Source organism: Helicoverpa armigera, chromosome 12, assembly GCF_030705265.1.
Source record: "Helicoverpa armigera isolate CAAS_96S chromosome 12, ASM3070526v1, whole genome shotgun sequence".
Lineage (NCBI taxonomy): Eukaryota > Metazoa > Arthropoda > Insecta > Lepidoptera > Noctuidae > Helicoverpa > Helicoverpa armigera.
Genome location: NC_087131.1, coordinates 2962927 through 2989613, shown reverse-complemented (window position 1 = coordinate 2989613; position 26687 = coordinate 2962927). Strand labels below are relative to the sequence as shown.

General features: G+C 36.0%; 2 protein-coding genes across 10 annotated transcripts in view; one reads left to right on the top strand and one right to left on the bottom strand.

Annotated features, from left to right (window-relative positions):
• The first annotated feature begins 282 nt into the window (after window positions 1-282).
• The window catches only part of LOC110378152 (tachykinin-like peptides receptor 86C), a 68640-nt gene continuing 42235 nt past the window's right edge, over window positions 283-26687 (top strand). For all 4 annotated transcript variants that reach the window (XM_064037152.1, XM_064037151.1, XM_064037154.1 and 1 more), the window contains exons 1-3: window positions 283-500; window positions 9000-9192; window positions 11867-11978. In XM_064037152.1, the coding sequence (XP_063893222.1) occupies window positions 408-500; window positions 9000-9192; window positions 11867-11978 (398 nt within the window). In that variant the 5' untranslated portion in view covers window positions 283-407. The remainder of the gene's footprint in view (window positions 501-8999; window positions 9193-11866; window positions 11979-26687) is intronic.
• On the bottom strand, window positions 17330-23608 carry LOC126056604 (uncharacterized). Of its 6 annotated transcripts, XM_064037150.1 has the most exons (3): window positions 23159-23608; window positions 21291-22616; window positions 17330-17876 (listed from the first exon to the last, which is right to left on the bottom strand). In XM_064037150.1, exons 2-3 carry the CDS (start codon window positions 22602-22604, stop codon window positions 17550-17552), a joined length of 1641 nt encoding a protein of 546 aa, XP_063893220.1. In that variant the 5' UTR covers window positions 22605-22616; window positions 23159-23608; the 3' UTR covers window positions 17330-17549. The 6 variants fall into 6 exon arrangements, 3 of the variants coding, with proteins under 3 accessions (XP_063893220.1, XP_063893218.1, XP_063893219.1); XM_064037148.1 differs by having other exon boundaries at window positions 21291-23608; XM_064037149.1 differs by having other exon boundaries at window positions 17330-17771; window positions 21291-23608.

Genomic DNA, 26687 nt, shown 5'->3' with positions numbered 1-26687 from the left:
TCAGAGCCTTTTTGCCAACTATGTTGGGGTAGGCTTCCAGTCTAACCGGATTCATCTGAGTACGAGTGCTTTACAAGAAGCGACTGCCTATCTGACCTTCTCAACCCAGTTACCCGGGCAACCCGATACCCCTTGGTTAGACTGGCGTCAAGACTTACTGGCTTCTGACTATCCTAATATTACTTACTTTCTCTTTTAAATCAATGAAAATAATTATGATTTGTTTTTTATACTGAATTGTAAATTATCTAAAGTTTATTTTCAATTGTTTCAGGTATTGGCCTCAAAGTAAGGTGAAATGGTGTTTCAAAAAGATTTGACATAAATATGTGTAAAATGTGAACATTGTGTTTTTTGTTAAATGTGAATAGTGTTTATAACAATGGAGTGTTTAAATATAGTGCAGAATGGACATTATGTATAATATAAGTTTGGAAAGACAGAAGTTCTACGCTACACACGACTTTAATAGTCAAATTCCTGAATCGAGGGACGTGGAAGTAAGTTTTAGTTTTTTAATCTCTTACTTACTTTTAGCTAAGTTACTGCAAGTATCTACCAAAATAATATGTATGTGCAAGGATATTCTACAAATAATTAAAAAAAAATAAGTATTCAATAAAACTACATTCAAATTGAAAATAAGTTCTTTTTGAGAATTTCATAAAAAATCAAATACCTACGTATTATGCTGAAATTCTCCTATTCTCATTATATTTAAGAAAAAAACTACATACACACCGCCTTTTGCGTTTTAATTATGAAGGTACCTAAACAATATAAACTATGTTTTTTTTTTCACAATTTCTAATCCCTCTTTCGAATGAGATATTATTTTACCCCGCAGGGAGCGCCATGAACATAGTCAAAATAAATGAAATATATTTTAAAGAATAGAATAAAATTTAATCGGCTCACGAAACCTAAATCTTTTCTTATAAGCCGTCTAGTCGACTTGGATTACAATCAATAAAAATACAATTTAAACCGAGTTTTTAAGAAGACTTAGTAGGTAAACTAATACCTAGTTAAAATCAAAAAACTTTTATTTCTTAATAGAAAAACACGGTGTAGAGTGTTATTAGCTGTTTCCCGTGATGGTAAAGTTCACCTGGGAGAACCACTTTCGGCAATCGGGTAAAAAGTAGCCTACCTATATCTTTTCTCAGTAATATAGTTAAGGTAGATAGATTCATACAAATCTAAGTATTGTATCGAAGTAGCAGTCATATTTCTTCAGGAAGACCAACGTAATAGAAAAGCGTCTATATTATCGAAAGGAACAACCGAACAAGAAGTGTTTCTCAAACTTTAAGACTTAAACTATTCAACTTCATTGTAGCCGAACACTGTTAAACATTTCTAACTTCACAGATTAAATTTTGCTAACGTTTCTAAGAAAGCCACTACAAACTTGTACCGTTTGTAGCCTATTGTATAGTAAATCGATAAACTAAGTCTATTATCGGCAGGTAGTTTAAAATTGTATGCGTCTTTTCCTTGACATAAAAATATGGCACAGTTAATAATAGTTGATTGTGGAAAATTATATTTTGATTTGAACAAGGGGAAGCTAACTGGCACCCAACGTGGGACATTTTTTACTTAAGGTATTAGAATTAAACTCTTTACGTGGTGGTGACAAGAAAGTAAATATGGGAATGTTATATTGCGTACCCATCATTTATCCGTCAGTCGTGTTTATAGGGAAAATTATGTAAGTCATTCAATTTCTTCCTTAAAAACACATAAGTATATTATTAGATCGAAACTTCCGATATGAGTTTGTGAAACTACTGTTGTGTTTACGTAATCGGCAATATTGGAAACGTATATCTTAACTTAGGAAAACATTTTTCGCGATCACGCACGTTATTTATGTCTATCGATAATATAGGTTCAGACATCAAAGTTAAGTCAATTTCCTTTGGTAAAACCAATACTTTATAATAAGATAGAAGCCTCATTTTCTTATTTGTTAACTAGGTATTTTCATAGATTTTATTCTTGGATTCTAACATGTAAATACATCTTATTTTCGACCATAAAGTTTTAGTATTATGGCAGTTTTTTTCAACACGTTAGTTTTTATCTTTCTTTTTTGGGTGAAATCAATAAGGAAAATATATGAATTACGCATAATTTTGGGCCGGACTACCTGACCGAGGTAATTTTCATTCAAGGCCATAATTGTGAAACCATTAGCCTTATTAGCTGATATTCAAATAAGCTCATAAATTACTTTTTATTTGCACGCCTGTTATTAATTGAGGAAGATAATATGACATTATTTTATTACACTTTCCCTAATTATAATTTTATATTATTGATGTGATCATATTAGCCAGCTACTAAGTGGGTCTAGATATGGATATAGATTCCAGGTGAATGCTAACTGGTTTTCAAAGCTGCTAGCTATCTTATGTCTAGTACCTATGTATATGCTAAACTTTATTTATTTATTTATTTATTTATTTATATACTTTTTGCACAAACAGTACAATGGCGGACTTAACGCCTTAGGCGTTTTCTCCCAGTCTACCTTTGGGTGGTGGGGAAATAGCAGTGGTAGGTGCAGTTTTTAATATAATCTATGTAAAGAAAAAAAAGAAAGAAATATTTATATATATATATAGACAATATTACATAAACATAATATATACATATATACATACATACATACATATTACATTTGCCATGAGAGACAAAGAAGTAAAAAAGAATCGAAAACAAGCTATGTCATCGATTCTGCCAATTTCTTGTGAATGTGATCGCGTAGTTTCTTTTTAAAGGAATATCGACTGTTAACCATCCTGATTTCCAGAGGAAGCTCATTCCAGAGAAGAATGGATTTAACGAAAAAGGAAGAATGAATGATGTCTGAACGGTGAGTAGGGCAGTGCAGAAGACGATTATTTGAAGAGCGAAGATTTTTGGAATGTTGAGAGCACATATATTGAAAGTGAGGTGTTAAATAAGAAGGTGAAGTGGGAGAAGATAGAAAAGAGAAAAGAGTAGTTAATGCCCTCATCACACGTCGTTGTCTTATCGGTAGCCATTTAAGTTGCGCTCGATACGCTGACACGTGATCGTACTTGCGGAGATTAAAAACGAATCGAATGCAATTGTTGAGAAGCCGGTCGAGTTTATTGAGCAGATCTGCATTCAGGTCATAGTAGCAAACATCACCATAGTCAATTATGGGAAAGATTAAGGTTTGCATAAGCGTCGCCTTAACCTTGAACGGGAGAAAATTTTTCAGGCGATAGAGGAACCGTAGCGTGCAAGTAACTTTTTGACTGACAGCTGCAACCTGTGATTGCCAATTTAGCGTAGAATCAATGTGTAGGCCAAGATTTTTCACAGTGCAGCTGTACGGAATGTGGATACCATTAAAAACTAAAGGTGGTAAGCCAAGACCATCAACCCTGCTCATAGCTCTCGAGCCCCCAATAATAATAGCTTGACACTTGGTAGGGTTAACCTCCACCCCAAACCTGTCAGACCAATTCTTCACCACTTCCAAATCTGCATTAATTTTGTCAAGCGTATCAATCAAGTCAATGGCCTTGGTGTGTCGATAAAGCTGTAAGTCGTCGGCATAGAGATGATACGAACACTGAAGCTCGAGAGTGAGTAGATTTATAAATATCGAGAATAGAAGAGGTGAGAGTATGCCGCCTTGTGGAACACCAGCATTCAAAGTACACCAAGTTGATGAGCCTTTAGTATGTATCTACTATACCTACTACAGCATAGTATACATATAGTGTATAGTGAAGTAATATCATGTTTTCTGGGAACACAGTTTGCATCAGCAAAACAGCTTCTGTCTAGGCATAACACGTGATTAATCCCGCAAAGCCTATAACACCTACTACATCGATTTTCACCAATAATCTAACCCGAAAATCTAGTAGATAATATTATAAAGGCGATCAGATTTTGACCGCTATGTACTAAATATCCATATAAAGCCACAGCTGGTCGAAATAAAGTTAAAGCTGACCACAGCTTTATCGGGAAAAGGCTTAGAAGCGATATAGTACAAAGTTCATTTGTTACACGTGTATGTAAAAGGACTAGGCCGTTGGTATTTTATTCGAGGTGAAAAAATGTGGGTTTATTAATAGCTAAGAGACAAAGGTCGGACACAGATGATTGACTATGGCCGGAGATCACGAACATTAGATCCCTTCACTCCACACGGAAAATATTTGGAGCAATTGTTTTCATTGTCATTTGTTTCCTTGTAAACTTACTGTTACTTGTTCAGAAACTGCCAACAGTGGTTTCGCCCGCATCCCTTGGAAACTTCTCCGCACACAGGGATAAAAGAACCTACAGTATTTCTAGATAAATGGGCTATCTGAAAAGGGGGAAGAATCGAATGAGTCCAGGTGTTCCTGAGATAAACGCTATTTAGCAAAAACAATAAAAGCTTCAGCTTTATAATAGCGTAGACATAAATTTGGATCAAGCTGGGCTGCATTCCTGGTGGATACCATGTGTAAATATGTAAACGCGAATTTGTCCGCATTGATTTTAAAGTTTCAATACTGCAAAACTGCAATGGATCAGCATAAATAAAGCCGTGAATGAAAAAAAGAAAAACTTTTTTATAGTCATACGTTTGCATACGGCAGTGCCAACATTAAAAGTTGTGAAACAAACTGTAAAGTTGGCATTCCGAACGATGTTGGACCGTTTAACTGAGCTAAACATAAAGTATTAACGACTTTTATTGGGTCGCAGGACTTTTTATAGGCTATTTATTTATAAAACTTAACCTTTTGCACTTTTAAATAACAACGCAATAGCATTATTTTTGCCTAAAAGTGCTCTATAAAGAATTGAATGAACTCAGTAACCTTCATTTTCAGTTTAATAATGCAACAGATAGAAGGCACCTACATATTTTGATGTTATAGAAATACACTATAAAATACAATTCATTCATCATTTCGGTCACTGGCGTCATATTGCAAAGGTTTATTATTTAATAAAAGTTAAATATTGAAAGCCAAGATAAATACCTAAAGTTTACGAAAATATTTTAGAAAGTTTAAGTAAATATAGATAGACTACTTAATTCAATAAATTAATAGTTTTATCAAAGTCACTTCTAGTGTAAACTTCTGATAAGTCTTGCAGTAATTGGTGATAGTAACTTAATTTAAACTCTAAGGCAATAAAGATAGAACTGGTATCTCAATAACGGATTAATAAAATAATTCCGAAACTTTACGTGCAAAGTTTAGTGCTTATATTTATAATTGTTGTTTGAATTGCTCTTGTTTTAGATCCCACGCGAATATGCTAGCATTCAGATACGCTGTGGTATTTTATGTAAATGGAGGCTTTAGTTTAGGTTCAAGTTTACCTTTAATTTTATAAGATAACCTCTGAAATAATACTTCAAGTTTAGATAACACACGTATTTTCATATATATCTTCTGAAAATTACTTTGAAATTAAGTAAAATGCAATGTGCAACTAAAGCAAAATCTGAATCTTGAAAACATGTATTTTGCATAATTACATTTGGATCCTTTGAATAGAGATGCATTAAACGATAAGGCCAGAGATAAAAGGACTCATTATAGAGAATCGTAGAATTTGCCAGAAGTAGTTAAAGACAAACGTGCTCAATTAGATATTAAAGTTTATTCCATTATACTTAATGTAGATTGCAATTGTCGGTATCACCGATCATTATATTCCACTGATTTCATATAAACATGGACTTTTTTTATAGGCATATATTAATTTATGTGGGTTACGTCATAGTAAGTATATCGTTAGTAGTTTCGCGTTAGGTAAAGACGTCTACATACACATAAAAAAAAATCATCAACATTATGAATGTAGAATCGTAGGTAGTTAAACTGCAGTATCTTTGCAACTATGAGAAAGTAGGTAACTAGTGGGTAACTAGTAGGTAACTAGTCAAAGTAGGTAATAAAAAATAATTTCGATTTGCTTATTCATTCAGAGTCAGTCAACACTGCATCAATTTTAAAAACCTCCGCAAAACGTAAAATCGTTTCTACCGGATTGCACCTTCATTTCGTTTGAAGAAAAGCTTCGTTTCATCAATTCAGTTCAACGAATTTCATTTAACGTTTCATGCAAATATTGACGGATTTGCTTTTGTTCATTCCAATTTAGTGTTCGATTCCAATTTTGAGGTTTTACCTCGAAGAATACTCTCCTCAAGGGTATTTCTTTTTTTTAATGGAATTAATAACTGTTGGGGTATCACTGAAGTTCATTGAGGTACCACAATTTTATTTTGTGTTCAAATTCTTCCTGATATGGGCATGGGATTTTAACAAATACCTAGTCCTGTTATGACTTTTTGTATGAAGGTGATAAAGTCCATATCGTGACTTGCGTTATAATAATAGTCTGTATGTTAGTATTTAATAATATAATAAATTATAATAAGTCGCCTAATAGCTCGACTAACACTAAAAGTTGTGAACATATACTAAACTTTGTGGATGTTTTAGTTGGAACAATAAATGTTTCAAGAAGTTAGGTAATTTTGCTCGATAAACTCAAGGTATTTACATTGTTTCGGATCTTTGTCTTATACTGAAGCGTAACTGTGACTACTGAAAAAGAACTTGAAACATTGGGGTCAGGAACAAATAAAATCTTATACACTAAAAGCTTGACTTACTTTTTCGGGGCGAATTTCTATGGAGTATTGTTTATGATCTGATAGACAATAATCTATCATGCGTGCTCAAGGTTTTAGTAATAACAGGATAGATTTTTGTTTTTCATGTTTCATTAAAAATTTTGAAGACTGTTTTCAGTATTGAGAAAGTTTTGTAAAATTGCTTACTGCAAACCACAAAAACAAAATTATGGCATAAAAAAAATATGTTTTACCAAACATAAGTTGCAATTTCAAAAAAAAAAAATGTTATGAGTTCGGCAGCTGACCCTAACCAATGAATTTTGATGAGTTGCCAATAACAGTTCGAATGAATATACAGGGTAATAAAAATATTATCTTTAAGCAATGAATGTGTCAGCTCTGAAAGTTGTTCATATATTTTGTCGAAATAAAGTAACGCTCTCTCAGGTATTTTGCAAAGGTATTTAATAAAATTGTTTCAATAATCTCTCTTGGTGATTATCATTACCTAGTGAGGATGTATTTTTTTTATTATAGGTACTTTAAAAAACGATTTTATAATTTAGTGATTCAAAGTCCAGAACATTTTGAAATAACACATGTTAAAATAGAACGTTAAGGGACTTAGTAGAACCAGTTTCTCTTTACACAAAATTATTTCTCCCCCAAGGATTTTAGGTGACGGGCCGGATTGATAAGTGTCTTGTGTCGAATAACATGTCTGGGCTGAGTCTTATTAAAGCTTTTCCATTCTAATGACTTATTATAAGGTGTAATTGAAGATTAGTGACATTTTCATAAACAAAAGACGGCGACAAAGAGATGGCAGTAAAAAAGAAACAGAAAACCTCACAATATCATATTTTGCAATAACCAGGATTAACAAGGCAAGGGGATAAGATCAGCTTACGGAATCGACAAAGCAAACAGATCCAAAACGCGTAACACTCAAAGTCGATTAAAAACCCAATTCCGTCCACATAGATTGAAATGTCACCAGCTCACGAATAAAATGTCGCCAAAAATGAAATACAGGGTGACATTCCTTTGATATGAACTCTCACAATTGATATTACGAGATTTAGGTGCATTTCTGTTACGTATGTGTAACATGGAGCCTGCCCGTATCAGATATTTACCTACTTCATTATATTTGTAGGTATCAATTTGTTGTTATGTCAGAATAATTAAATACTTTTTGAAAATCATCATCATTTGCGTCTTTTCTATGCCACTAGGCTTTTCTCATACATTGAAAGAATGAGCGTTTAAAGCCACGCTGACTCAAAGTCGATTAGCGACTTAAAACTTTTGAATTCAGCTGTTTTTTTTTTTTCACCTTTAATCAGTCTGTCAAGGACTGACTAACTAGTCCTTTGTTAGTCATTACTTCTTACCTCAACTGCGATCGAACTCGCACACTCTTGTATGACCACTAAACCAAAATTACTTTAACTTAACGTCATGACAAAATATTCGAAATAGCCTTCTCACCTCTTCACAAGCAGAGTTACCAAGTATTGAAGTGACAACAACAAATATTTACGTTTACATTTCAGAAAAACCCCAACAAACCTCATGTAGATTGGCATACCTTGATGCGTAAAAGCGACCCTCATCTTTACGTTCCTATATGGAGGGTTTCACATCCTTTTCACCTTTTTGTTGACTTGTCATTAAATTGGAGATCCTATTTACTTGGCATTTGGAAACATCTGAAACCCGGTTGTTTTCATCACATAATTTCTTCTGAAATGTTTGGAATTTCTAAAACATACTTAATCAATTTCTCTTTCCACATCTCTTCTCTTAAAGTAATAAATCTCATTATAAGTACTAACAAGCTTTTAAAACCTAAAGTCAACTTTATTATATTTAACATCTTAAATACCTAAAGATTAATCCCAATGTAGCAAAACACGTCACTCTTGCTATTATCTCGATGAAGTCTGTGCAATGGCCTCCAGCTACTTGGAACTTCAAAGTTACTTAAATCCTAAAGGATTAGAAGTTTGATTCAGTATAGAAAACTGATTGTTATTTGTTGGATTTCATATTAAAAAGTTAAGTTTGATGTTGAAAGAAATAGAGTTAGACTAATATGTTGGTGTACCTGTATTTTTTCGAAAGAACAGAGAAAAGGCTTCTTTCAGTAATTATTATGTTATTATTTTACAGTTATTATAAAGTCAACAGCTGTTTCCAGCGGTTTCATATGCTTTGCGTATCCGAATAAATGTATCTTGAATCACCTGCTATAAATCACTTTAATCATTTTTTAACAATTCTGCAGATCCAAAGAATCCTGAGTACTTAGTTATAACTAATGATCGTCTTTCGTCCACAGGTGGTGTATACATGGAACATGGACTTCAACCGCAGTATCCTCGGCGCGGCCACCATGCTGGTACCCAAAGCCACCGCGTCACCATCGTCCAGCACCATGCCTACTTGGGCGCACAACTCCTGGGTCTGTCTCTTCACGGCAATGCTGGCTGTTGCCATTGGAGGGAACGTTATTGTTATTTGGATTGTTACTGGTAAGGAATCTTCATTAGTCTATCATTATCTACAAGTTTGGTCTTCCTTTTTACGTTTAATCCATTTTTTTAATGGTGGGTAACATCATGTTGGCTCCCTATTCGAACTTCGTTTACATCGATTGAAAAGAGTATTTTACAAGGGCATCGATTGAAAACAGTACTTTACAAGGGCTTTCATATGACATAGGTTTCATAACTTGAGCAATTTCGAAAAGACAGTGTGCATACAAAAGTGGCTATACTCCTTTGGAAGCGAGCTACCGATTGCAACTGTGGACCGCACGTGCAGTGACTGCATGAACTTTGTCGATAGCTGAGAGCGACTGCACATGCTGCTGCCACGGTGATCGATAGCCAAACCAGTGGCTAAAGATTTATATTTGAATATTTTGTTTTTCGAAACGTGAAAAAGACGTGTAGCTGTTTCCTTTTGACCAATTTTGTGTATGAAACAAAATTATCTAGCCCTATTACGAACAATGCTTAAAGCCTAAGAACAAAAGCAAATGGAAATTAAAACAATAATCTAAAACACAGACAGACAAAAGGGTAACATCTGGACTAGCACCCACAGTTCTATTTATATTTGAAATCAAATAACGGGCAATAGAAAATAATATTCACGAGGCACAAAATATTGTGTGTGAACGCTGAAAACATATTTTCAAAGTAAATATCGTTACAGTGCTGCAGAAAACTCGCAAAGCTTGGGTGGAAATATTCAATGTAACATAAATTGGGACAGCATACACACAATTTTCAACGTGCATATTTTATTTGACGAACGTGGTAACTGGTAACACAAAGGCCTCTTTAATAAATGTTAAAGTGGTTTCAAGTACTTGAAAATACTTTACAGAAACATTTTAGGTGCAAGCTTTACAATAGTTGTGTTTTTAATAGCTCTCTGAAGCTCTGTTTTTACATCCACATGTATAAAAACCAGAATTCATAATGAAAACGACAATGTCAAGGTCTTACAACAGGTGAAAATATTTCCGTGTAATCTACACCATATTTTTGCGTCTTAAGTAACTTACCTTGATACGATACCAAACTTTTTGGTTGTAGTTAAAATTCGGCGAAGCATTATCCCTTAAAATCTTATAACTTAACTTAAGTATATTTGCTTAAGAATAGCTATTATGCTTCTAAATCGAACTTATTGTAGGTATTTATTGTAAGGAATTAGATTACAATTTTGAAAGCAATATAAAAATAGATAGGTACTTTAAAAGGACGATAAAATAGCTTTTGCCTTTGAAAAATTAAATCCAGTTAATCATATTATTGTGCTTACAAACTAAGTATAAATCTTAATTTCATACCGAGTAGCTTAAGTGGATTTTGTGAAATGTAATAAAAGTTCATTTTGAAATATGATGAAAATTCGTTTCTAAAAGGGAACTGCTTCTTAATAGCAATAAGTTTTTATTTATTTGTAAGACATACAAATAGAATTAAAAAAGGATTATTTGTAGGTACTTCTTTACAATTTTTGATGATGTTTTGTATAGAGGGGTTGAAAACAGAATATACCTTGTTCACGGTTAGTTAAACATTTTGTTTGAAAGTTGATCACTCATAGATTTGAAGTTTAATTTGGAAAATAGTTCTTGAAGTCTTGAGAAGAAATCTCGAAATAAGTCTATTACTGAAATAGCAGAGATCGTTAGTGAAATTGCTCTCAACCACGCAAAGGTAATCGAATTTGACTCTTATATTAATTAAAAGGCAAATCAGTTCAATGACCTTATCCTTGGAAATTATAACGTGATCCCAGACTAACAAATAGGGCTACAACGTTTTTTTGCTTTCAAAAAGAGCCACAATTTATAGGTCTTTCTATTTTTAGTAGGTCTTATTTATGAGTCTGATATCATTTTTAGAATGAAAGATAAACATTTTGAATCCAAAAACTTGCATTTTTATGACCACGATAATGCTTTGGAGAGGGTAACACCCCAGGCTATTTTACTACTTCTTGAATTTGGACAGGCTTAATAATGTGATGTGAGTTGCATTTGGAAAATTATACAAAAATTTTCTCATATGCTTGGTCCTTTTAGAATAATATGTATTTTCATACAATTTTACACAAGGTTTACCCCAAGGACCTATTTTAGGACCATTTTGTTAATGACGTAACTCCATTTGTATTGAAACTTATTACATAATTAAACATAAACAAAGTCTCTATTATGCTTTTGTTAAAGCCTTCCTTTATTACGTCAGATATTCTACTGGAATCTTCCCTTCTCCTTGTTCAATCAGGCACCGAGTAATTATGGGATGAATAGATGCGAGATTCAATCGAACATGCATCGTGAATACTACGGATTTCTATATCAGCTCCCGACAGATAATTATCGAAGCTCAATAGGATAAATCGGAAGCATGGCTTTGATTTGAAAATCTGTATTCTGGTCACTGGAGAAGTGAGGAACAAAGAATTGAATGAGTCATAGTCTGTACAGCTTAGAAAACATAAAGTCCATTAGTTTTATTACTATGAGCACTATCTTTTATTACAGTATGAGAAAAAAATTGTAGCACAGCAAATTAATATTGTAGGTGCTACTTGTTTATTACATCACTTTCATTTAATATTCACCTAAGTATATTATCAACTTCAGACTCATCAATTTAATATAATATTCCTTGTCAACAGCACATCGGCGTATGAGAACGGTGACCAACTACTTCCTCGTGAATCTCTCCTTTGCTGACCTGATGATGGCATCCTTGAACTGTCTCTTCAACTTTATCTACATGTTACACAGGTTAGTACAAAACAAAAAAAATATTGATGGTTGAAATAATAAAAAAAAAAATCTTTAAATTATGTTCATATTTTGCTAAGATTAAGAAGCCAGTAAGTCTGATACCAGTCTAACCAAGGGGTATTGGGTTGCCCGGTAACTGGGGGTCAGATAAAGCAGTCGCTCCTTGTAAAGCACTGGTACTCAGCTACATCCGGTTAAACTGGAAGCCGACCCAAACATAGTTGGGAAAAAGGCTCGGAGGATGATGATTTTGCTAAGATTAACATAATTTACTCTCAATCCAAATCAACTCCCGTTGACATTGACATACATAATTATGTAAGTACCTTCTTCCTTCTTTTATTTCGCTTAGTTTATGACTCACGTTACAAAAGCGAACCAATTACCATAGAAAGGGCACCAATCTGTACTCTGAACTGGAAATCGGTTATCGTATGTGGAAAAATTCCAAACGAACAGTACTCTGTTATTTGAGAAACAAAAGAAAATATCAAGTGCCACTGGAGTTTACGTAATAACCTCCTTTGCAGGGTCGTAAATATGTCTCCTCCACAGATAAGGAAAGATGAGCGGAGACGCCATAATGAAGGTAGGTCAGGCGCCTTCTTCTAGGTCAAATTCGTTCGGTGGGAATGACCAAAATGACCAGTTACGAGGCATTTGGATTCTTTGAGACAATTTTTGGTTTAGCGAAAAATATTCAGCTCCAAAGATAGGAGGAGTATAAGGCGTCGTCCTAATTGGCAGCGATCGCGCGATGGCGCGATGCGTTTTTCATCTAAGACGTCGTCCTAATTGACAGCGATTGTACGATGACACGATGCGTTCTCGTCGTTCGATGAGTTCAAACATACAGATTTCATCAGAGTGTCCTATTTGAACCTCGCAAGTGAGATAGTGAGATCGTGACATGAAAAACGCATCGCGCCATCGCTCGATCGCTGCCAATTAGGACGACGCCTAAGGGTGAAAACATGACGTTCCTCGTCCCCAGCTAACTTGTATTTTAGCGCGATACTTTCTTAGACGATGTCGGTGCCATAACTGACAGTTATGGCACCTCCATCAGTTATTTTCTTCTCCATGGTCTGCTCTTTATTATAACGCCTTTTTGTAACGGTATCCAGGCTATTATTATTAAATGGTATTTACATCTTTTTGTGTTCCTTCGTACTTCAATCGATCAAATGATCAAAAGGTAGACTAATAAATGGTGTACACTTCAAGTGGGATGATATAAGGGTGATTAATTAGTAGACGTAATTTATAAGGTGGCGTCAGCAGATTATATTAGTAGAAATAGTCCAAAGAATAGTCTAGGATATAATCGTTATGTGCGGAGAAATAGCATTACTTTTAAAAGAACGACGAAGATTAAGATGCTGCTGTGTGCGTAATTCCAAAAGTCGGTTGCGCTAAAACGGCCGTGAAGTCTCCATATTGACAAAATATTAAAATTGGAGTAAAAAACACTGAGCATATGCGTGGGGTCATTATAAAAAAAATATCAAAGAAATATGCTAAAACGGACTACCATACTGAATCAATAAACAAAGGAGTAATTAAAACTGCAGTGGGATGTAATGACAAAGCAGTATTAGAAGCCATTAGGTCAATATAGCCAAACGTTACACCCACAGTGCATCGCCTAATTACAATGAACATCTATTGTTTCACATAACAATATAGATAAATCCTACTAATTAGCTGAGGACGGTGTGGAAAAATAAAGCTTCCTTGAAACTACGGAACAGAAAATATTGTCTTTCGTACTTTCAATAATTGGTACAGAGTGACAAAGAGAAAATTGAACGTGTAGAAGATTGTTCTAATTGCCGAGTTAGAATTGTTACAGATTTTTATTAATTGGTTTCGTAAAAGAGTGTTAAGTGAGGAAGAGGTGACTTAATTAATTTAGGCTTCATTTTTGCAGGTCTTGATTTTTTTGAAGAAAAACGTGGAAAAATAAAATTAAAAATACCTTTGAGTACTATTAAAATAATATCGTTTTTTAATGGAGCAGACACTAAAACTAAACTTAAAGTAAGAAACGAGACGGATAAAACATAATTAGTAGATACTTACAAACTAAGTAATAACCCTATTAACTAGTTTCATGAGACGTAACTAAAAACTTAATTAACCATTTCATTTCCAAATACAGTAAAATTTAACCAACCAAAAATAGGCGTTACTATCGGATTCTATATAATTGAAATACATAAAAGTCGTTCGAAGATTTAGTGGGCTGCAAAATACTGTTCTTCTCGGTTTATCTTTATAGGCCATTCTAACTTCACCTAGTTTTATTCGTCTTACAATTTCATTTTATTTTGTAGAATTCATTGAGGTGCTAAGCATTTAGGCATTAAAGTTAAATAATGTTGTTTTCTGCAGCTGTTACTCTGCTGCTTGTAGAATTATTAATTTACGGTACGTTTCATTTGGGTAGTATTTAAACGCATATCAAAAAATATCCTTTTTCTATGCAATAAGATTCCGAATTCCCATCAAAATTACTGATTGCACAGCAAAATATTCAACTCAAAATATCACTAAACACACTACAATTTATTTTCGCAGCGTACAGCTATTTTTCCTAAAGCAAAAGCTTTTTCATCAATGCACAGCTAATAATCTTAATGCACATTATACATGTTAACTCTTTTTCTTTTAAATATAGCTTCTATTTTTATATTATTTACAGCAGTTTTTCTGAATAAAACAGCTTTTTATTAGTCACAGTCATCTTATTATTTATTAATTACGGCATAATGAGATCAGCAAAAAAATATAAAATTAAATACAAAATTGTAATTTATTGAATTATTAAAGCGCGTCTTGCTTTCGCGGGGCGTACACGCTTCCTTTTTTGCCCAATAGGCAACATTTTTAGCTTCTGCAGGTGGCGCCACGTACTTGAGTCGGATCGCAAGTCCGATGATATGCTTGCACATACATACTATAGTTCTTAAAAAAAATAGGGCTGGTGCATTGTCAGTATTTCCTTTTGGCATACATTTCATATAAGTAGTCATTAAAAGGCTTCTACTATAATATCATATTTCAGAATGTTTATAGTCAGAACCATCTTTTGGCATAGTTTTGGAATTTTTATTTTCCTGTAAGAAGAATGCAAACAAGCATGGCTTCTGTCACGGCTCCGGCGCTTCGTGGCTCCGGCGGTCCCATGCGAGCTTATCGTCGCAGATGATTTTCACGCTCACCACCGCAGCTTCGGCTTACTGGCCGGCAGAGCCGGCCAGCCTCAGCCGCGTTGGCGAGCGTTAAAACTACCTGCTCCTCAGCTCGCAGGCCGCCTCGCCCCTCCGCGCCTACGCGGTTTTGAATTGCACTCTAGGGGTAGGGCAAACAAGACTACGTGGAGTCGGTTTTGCAGCGATCCGTTTTCGTTACTAGCTTCAATTTTTAATACAATGTTTTTTAATTGAACTCTATCTTACTCGCTCGCGTCACTCTTCTTCTCGACCTTTTTCAGTTAATTTGTTCTGTTTTTAGAAATAATGCAATGTGACAGGATTTTTTTGTTATAATAATCATTAAATTTGCCGAGCATGGCTTCTTGAAAATGAAGACAAATATGATGAACAGGTTTTGTTGTACTTACTGGTTAATATGCGACTGGGATAGTTATTTTGCTATGAAATATGGAAAATTTGCTGTGCAGTCAGTATTAATGCTATGTATGTAGTATTTTTGTACAAAAATAAATTTAACTGTATTGCATTGTAATAAAAAAAGCAATGTCATATTGATGTATAATTTCGAATTATCTGCAGTTTGAGTTTTGTTAAACATTTAGTTTATTTGTAGTGAAGTAAGTTATTTGATGTAAAAAAGAATATAAATGATGAGTATTTATTGATAGGCGATTATTTATTTGATATGCAATTTATAATATCCCGTTTCATTTCAACTATTATACAAATTTTTTTTCAACAATGTTAGGACTTGCACTCTAATAAATAGCGCTTTATAAATGTATGTTCTTCTCTCAAAATACGCGAAAAAAAATACAGGCAAAGTGCGAGTTGCCTGTGAGACATTCTTGTTGAAGTTGTAGTCACCGAATTGTTGAGAATAAAATTTCTAGCATCACTTATGTCTAAACCTCTTCCATTAGATTTAAATCGTATCTTGCAGACAGATAAAGATTAAGTTTTTCAAAAAAATCCTCAAAATCGAAATTATAAAATCACTAGCAGACGAGCATTTCAATTTGAATAAATTAAATGTCTAATGCATTCGAATTTCATATTGGACAAGACTGAGTATGAGTACATGTGAGGAAAAGTGCCCGTTGCCGATAAAAAATAAGGCTAGACCGAAAAAAGATGGATGGTGTACGAGAAAAAATACTAGCTTAGGAAAAGTAAGCCCTAGGTGAAAGTGACGGATGATGCAAGGGAAAATACTTGAAGCTTCGATCCCAAATAAATTAGGATAAGGTTGAAAGTTTCTCAAGATATGATATAGATGTTATCATGTTACTGAATATTAATCTTATCTTCAACATACAAATATGATTTTTTGGAAGATATAGTGAAATAAATAAATATTTGTTACAGTGAAGTCCTGTTATAGGGATTTTTTATTATGTTGAAAAGCTTCCATAAAATGTGAATCTTGATTATTATCATGAAATTCAAACCAAAAAACAGTTTCGGAATAATCTCAATCTCAATTCGAAATAATATTTAAGCAGTAAAGTGCAAAAAATCTCTTTGGGACAAAAATGGGAAGTTTTGAGTAAAATATCTTTTAAAATCTTACTTCCATTACGAAACAATTTCACAGAGAAACATTTTAGCGTAATTAATTGGAAGAATAAACTTTCTGCAACCTTGGTCACTTTAGTAAATTGGTTAATTTTTCATAAGGATGATTTAAATAGTAATAAAGGTGTACATTTTAATTCATGAACAGATTTCTAACAGTGGCAAATGTATGCAAAGTCACAAAATCACACTGAACATAAATATTTTATTTACGCAGGTGTGCGAACAAAAATAATATTGTTAACTCAAAAACAGACCTAATTAAGCGCCTATTTAATTTTTCACTCTCAATTTCAACTGACATACACAATGACACCCTTCATTTGTATGTCACTTGAAAACGACGCCCTTCGGTTTGTATGTCACTTGAAATTACTCGTGCGTACAGTCAACTTCAGGTCAGTGGTAACAGTTTTATAGGAAAATCGTACTTATTACTATTGATTAAGGTGCATGACAGTTACCACTGATGTGCAGTCTACCGTACAAAAATTATACTAAAACTATTGTAGGAGCCCTAACGGGACTTCATAAATAAAACTGTGTGCGGACTGTATTACATAGGCTTTTAATGCCGTTAAAATTACAAAACAAGAAAACAGGTAAGTGCCCGTGGTCAAGCGCGTCGCGGAGAGAAGTGAAGGGAGCGCGGCCGCGGGCTCGCCAGCCGGGGCAGCCCCCGCCCCGGCCTCCGCAGCACTCCCTTCGGTCGCCATCGCGGTTGCTCGCTGAGGTGCGCCGACATACTCCCCGGGTTGAAGGATGCTCTTCAAAAGTCTTCGATAGGAAGCGGGCAGATGCAGTTGAAGGCACGGCGAATGGTGCCCCTCCTCGTCTTCAGCTCAGCCACCCGCGTGACCCCGTCGACGCCGGGATAGGTCTTAGTGACCCGACCCAGGGACCAGAGCAGCGGTGGCGTCGTCTTGTCCTTGATCAGGACTAAGGACCCTGGTTTCACCTCGCCTCTGGAATTTAACCACTTTGACTTGGCCTGCAGCAGAGAAGTGTACTCATTATGGAAGCGTCCCCAGAAGTGCTGTCTGATGTACTGGATCCTCTTCCAGCGATCCAGGCTCGTGATGTTGGCATCAGTCACCTGAGAGCATGGTACAGATAAGAGTGGTCGTCCAATTAGGAAATGAGATGGTGTGAGTGCTGAATAATCGTTAGGGTCCGAAGAAAGAGGTGTAAGAGGGCGTGAATTCAACACTGCCTCTATGTGAGTGAGACAAGTCGACAGTTCCTCAAAAGTGAAGTGTGTAAGACTAAGCAATCTTTTCAGGTGGTGCTTACAAGATTTAACAGCAGCTTCAGCAAGTGAATTAAAATGAGGGCTGTATGCAGGCGTGAAAATAAATTCGATTCCCTCCTGCGCCATTTCCGATGCAACCTTTGATGCGTTAAGAAATTTGGTCATTTCATTAGACGCGCCTACGAAGTTAGTCCCGTTATCGGACGTGATGCTTCGGGGCTTGCCTCGACGCGCCACGAAACGATTTAGAGCGGCCATGTAAGCCTCCGTGGTGAGGTCTGTGACGAGCTCCAAATGTACTGCTTTTACTGCCGAACAAACAAAGATGCACATGTAGGCCTTTGTTAGTTTGCAACCACGTCCTTTGCGGTCGGCTATCAATACAGGCCCGGCATAGTCAACATAAGAATTTAAAAAAGGAAACTCAAAATTTGTTCTAGATGATGGTAGTTGACCCATCACAGGCTGCACATTTTGAGCTTTATGCCTGTAACATTTAAGACATTTACTCACAATAAATCTAGACAAGCTTCTACCACCTAGCGGCCAATAAGATTGTCGAATGTGCGACAGTAACAGCTGTGGACCAGCATGAGCAAGCTTTAAATGTTGCATTTGAAAAATAAGTTTGGTAAGAATGTGCTTACTACATAAAAGAATGGGGTGCCTCACGTTGAAGTCATAGGGGGAGTTATCAAGCCTCCCGCCTACGCGAATAAGTCCGTGATTATCAATGAAAGGCGTCAAAGGAAGTAATCTACTTTTGCGTGGCAATTTTTGTTTAATTTTTAAAAGTTTATATTCTTCAGGGAACATTTGTTGCTGTGAGAATTTAATAATTGCATTTAATGAATTTTCTAGTTCTAACAATGAAAGATTGCCACACAACTTATTGTTTTTGTGTTTTAAATTGTAAATAAACCTTTGTATATATGTAAATATTCTTTGAATTTTAGTTAGGCTAGAATACTTCAATAGCAAGTTATGAATGAAGGATGAATGAGAGGTTACGTCTGTGTGATGAACATTATGTGAATGATCGTTACTATTAACATTAAAATGAGTCACTACTTCCGGCAAATCATGCTTCTCAGTGTTTGGCTTTGTGGGCCATTCACTTTCATTATGTAATAAAAAAGAAGGTCCGGACCACCACAGAGGTGTTTCCTTAATAATATCGGCCCGGAGACCACGAGAAACAAGATCAGCCGGGTTGTCCTTCGACGGTACGTAGCTCCAGGTATGACCACATGTGCTCTCTTGTATCTCATTTACTCTATTTCTAACAAAAGGTTTTAACTGGTTAGAAGGAGTAGAGAGCCAACCCAAAACTATAGTGGAGTCACACCAGAATCTACACTTGGAAATGGGGATGGTAAGAGATTCCTGAACCCTAGTACACAGCCTTGCACCCAACAACGCTCCACAAAGTTCAAGCCTCGGGATGGTCGTAGGTTTAATGGGCGCAACACGGTTTCTGGAAACTAGAAGTTGTACACCTGTGGCTCCAACACTATTACATGACCGAATGTACACACAAGCGCCGTATGCCTTTTCGGATGCGTCGGTAAAAACATGTACTTCGTGTGCAATGGAGTCTTCATGCAAAACGCAACGAGGAATCTTTAAATAATTTAACGCCGTTATTGTGCTCTCAAACAAAGACCAAGCGTCCCTTACCTCGAACGATACTGCATCATCCCAGTCGTATTTATTCAGCCAAAGACGCTGCATTAATATTTTCGCCTCGACAACGCACGGACCTACGAGGCCCAGTGGGTCGAAAATCTGACTGATAACAGAGAGGATGTGACGTTTAGTGACTTTATTAGCAGACGTTATATTTATTGTGTAAGTGAGTGAATCAGAGTCACAAACCCAATTAAGCCCTAGGGTTTTAGATGGAGCTGGATTGAGACCATGCTCAGAAAATTGAAGAGTGTTATTATTATTGTTATTTACAACTTCTGGATTAATTTGTTTTAAAATTTCTACGTTATTTGATCGCCATTTGCGTAAATTAAATTTAGCCGATGAAAGAACTGATCTTACTGCTTTTGTTATATCTACAGTGTCAGATATGGTGCTCCCGCCACTTAAATAATCGTCGACGTAGAAGTCGCGCTGTATGGCTCTCTTTACCCGATTATCCTCAATGTTATCGGCCAAACTTACCAAACATTTGGTGGCTAAGTAGGGAGCAGACGCAGTACCGTAGGTCACTGTATTTAATGTGTAAGATCTGAGAGGTTCTGATGGATCAAAACGAAAAACAATTTTTTGAAGAGAGCGCTGGTCTGGACTGAGCTGGATACCTCTATACATCTTCTCTACGTCACCTGAGACCACGTACTTGTGCTGACGAAAACGTGTTAAAATGGAAAACAGATCGTCTTGCACTACCGGACCGACCATCTGAATGTCGTTAAGCGACACTCCCGTACTTGTAGGGGCTGATGCGTCGAAGACTACGCGTAGTTTAGTAGTGGTGCTAGAATCCCTAATGACTCCATGATGTGGAATGAAATATTTTGTCTTGGAATTTTCAGGTGAAGGAGTACAGCCCGTGTCTAATGTCATATGACCTAAGCGCTCGTACTCACGCAAGAAATCATTATATTTACTGTGAAAGGAAGGATCATGCTTAAATCGCCGCTCAAGGGAAAGGAAACGATTCCTAGCATTAACATAAGAATGTCCTAGCGAGCTTGGATCTTCCTTAAAAGGCATTTTTACAACAAACGCGCCATCACTATTACGGACGGTGGTTTCTGCAAAATGTTGTTCACACATTCTCTCTTCAAGAGAGAGCGAATGCTTAGATGAGACTTGGTCAAGCTCCCAAAATTGAGTTAAGTCGGGAGTGACGCTGGAATGATGGCAAAAGTGAGTAGACGCAGAGGAAAGAAAACTAGATTGATGCGAAATACTACCAGATACAAGCCATCCAAATTTAGTTTCGCACAATTTAGGTAGATTTTTTCCTAAGTCTATCGTGTTTGAACCTATGACATTCCAAAATACTTCAGCCCCTACTAGAATGTCGACAGCCGACGGAACGTTAAAGTTCGGGTCTGCCAATGTAAGGCCTGAAGGTATGGATAAATGTTTAACATTTACAAACGACGATGGTAGGACCTTTGTGATCTCAGGTAGAACGTGGCAATCGATGTCTACAGTAAAGGCACAGCATAAAGACTCTATAGAAAGGTGACAAGACTGTGTACTGGTGGAAACATGATTGTTAACACCCGTTACCTTGGTGCTCATACCGCGTTGTGACAAACCCAGTTGCTCCGCTAAACTCTGCGTGATAAAGTTGGCCGTACTGCCGTTGTCCAGCAGTAGGCGCGCAGTGAACTTCTTACCCGTCGCACTGGTCACGTTCACCAAAGCTGTGGACAGGAAAACATGCGAAGAAGTAGCAAGCTGCATCGAATTAGCTGAAAGCGCAACATCTGAAGTAGTTGGCGATACAGAAAGAAGTGCAGAAGGCAGAGGATTAGAAAGTGGTTTGGGTTCACTAGCTTCTAAATGCAAAAGCGTATTGTGCTTAAGTTTGCAGTATCTGCAATTTGAAAACTTACAGCTATTAGCAGAATGCCCAATACGTAAGCAGTTGAGACAAACAGTTAAGTCTTTTGCCTTTTGTATGCGATTTTCTATAGATAAGCTTCTAAAAGATTCACATTTATATAAAGTATGTACTTGGGAGCAAAGTGGACATTTATTATTGTTTTTATGAGAATTATTATTTGATTTATTTGAGTGTTTTTGTTTAGATGAATTATTATTATGTTTGTTTAAATTAGTGTTACTATTCAAGGCCACAATATTACTATCTTGAAAGTTACATTCCACAGATTCCAACCAGTCTGCTTTCCTGTTTAAAAAAGAACAAAATTGAGTAGTTGTTGGATAACCTACTATATTGTTATTCCTGTATTCCTCCCATTCACGACTTGTGATTAAATCTAGCTTTTTGACCATGACAAAAATGATGATGTCATCCCAATGCTGAGTAGGCCTTTTTAAATTTGCTAGTGCCCGAATATTTTTATTAATAACGTCAACAAGATTTCTAATGGAAACACTAGACTCCTTATTTATTGACTTAACATCAAAGAATAAAGCTTGCAAATGATTGGCCACAAGCAGGTACTCATTGTTGTACCGCTCACACAACAAGTCCCAAGCAATCTTATAATGATCACTACTAAATTCTATATTTTTAATTAAAGAGGCTGCAGTACCTTGTAAAGAAGCACGCAAGTAATGGAACTTATTTATGTTGCTTATGCTAGCGTTATTGTGAATCAATGACGTAAACGTGTCCCGGAACTCGAGCCAGCATTGGTAGTTCCCGTCAAAGTGAGGCAAATCAATTTTTGGCAAACGAACAAAGCTATTAGAAACATGTGCACCTGAGTCAGCATCTTTGAAGCCCGCCTCAGAACACGCACCGTTGACCGAAGAACCGAGCAGGCTGCGCGTGAGTGCCACCAGATTGAAGAACTGGCGGTCAAACTCCTCACGCTCCACGAACGCAGTCTCAGCATCATCGGCAAGCATTTCGATTTCTGTCTGCAATTCATCAAATTGGCTATGTAAGGAATCGAACTTATTAAAACGTTCCTGCAGGTCTAATCGTTGCATCTCAGATATATGTGCACTACTTTTAACTAAATTTAGATAGTTGCTGTAAATCGTAAGCTTTGATTTTAATGAACTACGTTTTCTAAGTAAAGTCTTTAAAGCGTCTGCCATTTTGAAGTGCAATTAACAAAGCAAAAAACCACGTGTTTAACTGCAGTAAGGTGATAGATACCACTAATGAGCTTCTTATAGAAAAAACAGCTGCGCGCAAACAAAAGGGACCGGTTCTAATAACTGAGATCGGTCAAGGTTACGTTAACACCTGTGTGGCGTGAGTTGCGTGCGCGCACAAGTGTTACTACAAATTATGCAATTATGAAGAAGCGTCAAAATAAACACTACGTTAAAGCACTATTGACAATAAATCACTTGTGAATGGGGAAATGTACTTGCTCAACGAAATAAATGGGAAAAAACGATTATTCACCAAGAAAAAATTGGAAAAAAATAACTAAATTGGAACGACTCACTCAAATAAGTAGTTTATACTCCCAGTAAATGACTTCAGCTCCTTATAAGGCGAAGCACGCTGCACGGGTACGACTTCTTTGTCTTCGTGTTCGGTGGCCACGTTGAAGTTCCACGCGGCATCGGCGATGACCGTTGACCGTTGAAAATGACGATGCAGAATCGACGAATTTTAACGACACGACTGGCGTTAATTTATAGCGAAGGACCAAACTGTAGGAGCCCTAACGGGACTTCATAAATAAAACTGTGTGCGGACTGTATTACATAGGCTTTTAATGCCGTTAAAATTACAAAACAAGAAAACAGGTAAGTGCCCGTGGTCAAGCGCGTCGCGGAGAGAAGTGAAGGGAGCGCGGCCGCGGGCTCGCCAGCCGGGGCAGCCCCCGCCCCGGCCTCCGCAGCACTCCCTTCGGTCGCCATCGCGGTTGCTCGCTGAGGTGCGCCGACACTATTCTCCGTGGAGTACCTCTTGAAGTAATTGAAGTAATTAGAACTTAATTACTCGATCTTCACACAGATGTTTAGTGTCTGCCTCCGCGAATAATGGTCACTACTTACTGTGATGAAAGGTATTTATTAAAAGATTTGTGAAATACACTGGTTTAGCAAAGGGACGATGCTTTTATGTTTTTTTAACGGGAGTTTCAATAATCTATCTATGGATTCGCTGATAAGAGATATGAATTTGACATTACGTGTATGGGGTTAATGTTTGCTATTGGCTATTGAAATACGCATTTCAGGAATTATGGTTTAGTAACCGATAGATCGATGAAGATTAGGTTATGCTTGGTCAGGCTATATTGGCTTAAATGCGAATCTATAACAACCTATAAATACTCAGAAACTATAACAACCCTCAAACTTGTATCTACAACTGTATCACTGAATGCATTTAAGTTTGTGCTAAGTTATATCTACAGTGGAATTTAGACTTAACAATTAGACCTGGAAAGATCATTTAATTTCCTTAGATTTGCTAAATTTTTGAGGTTTGTTTTACTTGATTCTTATCATTTTTGTTATTGGGTGCATTTTTTTTCTTAATTTGAGAAAAAAAATACATTTAAAAGTGAATATTTGTTGTACTGACTTTCGTAATACTAGGTTTTTAAAATACTTTAGCTATCATTACTAGGTTTACAATCTTTATAACTTGACTTTTTTTTCTTTTAAATATGTGAAGAAAATACGTTCCATTCCTGTACTTAAAAACATGTCTCAAAATCAGTCTTTAGTAAGGTTAACTTGAAAATTGTACTTCGTCGCCATTTCTAGGTCACTAAAGATCAATCGTGATAGATACCAAGAACTTCAGAATTATTAAACTTATCTTTCATGAAGCTCGATTTTAGATCAGTGTTTCCCAAAGTGGGCGATAACGCCCCCTTGTGGGCGCTGCAGGTCTCAAGGGGGGCGGTAAGAGTCCCAGAAAGAAAATGGGGGCGTTGTGTAGAGGCCTGGGGGGTGATTTGTAATTTTATTTAGCTAGGAGGCCTCTTAAACAACGACTTGTGAACATCAACTAATATGAATTACAAGATTGCGCTCGCTGCACTCGCGCCTTTCACTTAATAGTGACTATTTTCTAATTTCTTTAGGTATCATTGCGTCCCAAAAATCAAAAATTTTGCGCTCGGTACGCTCGCGGCTTCTTCTCTTTGCAGTGTTTTTTTTTTCCACAAAAGTTAAGGTACTTTTGTGCCCCAGAACTAAACAATTTGCGCGGTTTTTTATAACTCTTTTTGGTACTTTACTGTTCCAAAACTCAAAAATTTCGCGCTCGCTGCGCTCGCGGCTTTTTCACTTGTCGCTGGTTTTTATAAAACATGTTTGGGTTCTATTATGTCCCAAAACTCAAAAATTACGGGCTCGCTTCGCTAGCGCTTTACAAGTTTGCAGTGATCTGTCTCCGGTTTCTTTATGTTAAACCAGGCAAAAAGCACCATGAATGATTTCTACAGAATTTTTAATTACCTACTTTAATTAACAATTTTATTCCGTGATTATATTTTGTCATTTTTTTGGGGGGTGCTCAATAGGTAGTCCGCCCAGGGTGCCACCCGATGCTACGACCCCCCCTGTAAGAGTTAACTTAAGACCTAAGCGCCGCGGTATGTTACCTACCTGCGCTCAGGTTTCAAGTTGCGGGATATAGTAAAAGTTTCGTTTAGAATTCCCCGTTAATAAACATATATAGGTCACAATAATTCATTAATTTAATTTGAAGTTATAGTGGTTTTTAAATAGGTAAAAAAATGGGGGGCGCTAAAAAAATTTTTTTTCTCAAAGTGGGCAGTAGACAAAATAAGTTTGGGAACCACTGTTTTAGATAAAGACATTTCATAATTATACCTAGACATTTATAGTGGGCTAGTGGAAACTTTGGTTATTATGAAATAAGGTTCCGACCTCGAAATTCTTCTTGTATAAAATACGATTAAGACTTAAGACTTATTATTAAGACTTAAGACTACTATTACTATTAAGACTTAAGACCGTGTAGATTTTAGTGTAACAAACAAATTCAAACTAGGTAAAGTCTGAACATTTTAATTTGAACTTTAGAACATAGGTACTTTACCTTGAATAATATGTTATTTACTAAAATTAATTATTGTAGCTGAAACTCAAACAAACCACATTTTGCTTACTCTGTAGTCTGAATATTAACAATGATTCATGAACTTTAATAATGTAGTATGAAATTATTGTATTCGTGTCTCACAATATGGTCCATAGTTTTGTATATGGTATCATTATAGTATGCCTGTAACAAACTTTGTCTTTGCTAGTGACTTTTCTGTCCTTAACTTTTGAGGTCACTGAAGGCAGTTTGTAAACGTTTTTGAATGAAATTGATTAAAATAAACTGGTGGTGTTGTCTAAAATTGTGATTCAAATTTCATACAATACATAGTCTTAAGATTTTGATACATAATCCAAGGGACAATAGAACTTGAAACGGCTTGACTTATCTTTTAGACAGCTCATTTATTGTAGAAGGCTGATATTTAATTCGAGTGTGCGGAGTAGGTCCCACAGATAAAATCGCTGCTGGTAGCTTAAATTTCTCATGTCATTTATCTGTCCACACGATCCATAATGCTACATTTAATTTTGATACCGATAAATCAAAATTGACTATCTATTCGTGCTATCACATAATTCTGAAGCCGTAATGTGATTTTCATGTCGCTCCTATTAATGCTCTAGTTCCATTTAACAGTTGATTGAAGCTCGCAGGTGTGCGGTAGCCGAATATCTGCGGATTAGAGTACGCGTTTGTTTACGTTCGTAATAGTACCTACTCCTGGTTGATTATGATGCCCTGGTACTTTTGTTTAGAGTAAGTGTTTTATGACAAACGTTTTGGTGGTAGCAAATTCTTATAAAATATTATATAGTAGTTTTTAGAATAGCAATCATTTTACATACATATGTATACTCTAAACATACACAGACATGTGCATAAAGAAATTCAAAAGTATCACTAATTGTTCCATCAGTTCCATTTAACAGTTGATT

What these genes read in the sequence shown, in the direction of transcription:
- LOC126056604 (XM_064037148.1), bottom strand. Translation starts at nt 22,799, where the DNA reads ATGGCAGACGCTTTAAAGACTTTACTTAGAAAACGTAGTTCATTAAAA. An exon ending in AACGCGGTATGAGCACCAAG is followed by an intron (nt 17,877 to 21,290) that starts GTAACGGGTGTT and finishes CCATGCTCTCAG; the next exon opens with GTGACTGATGCCAACATCAC.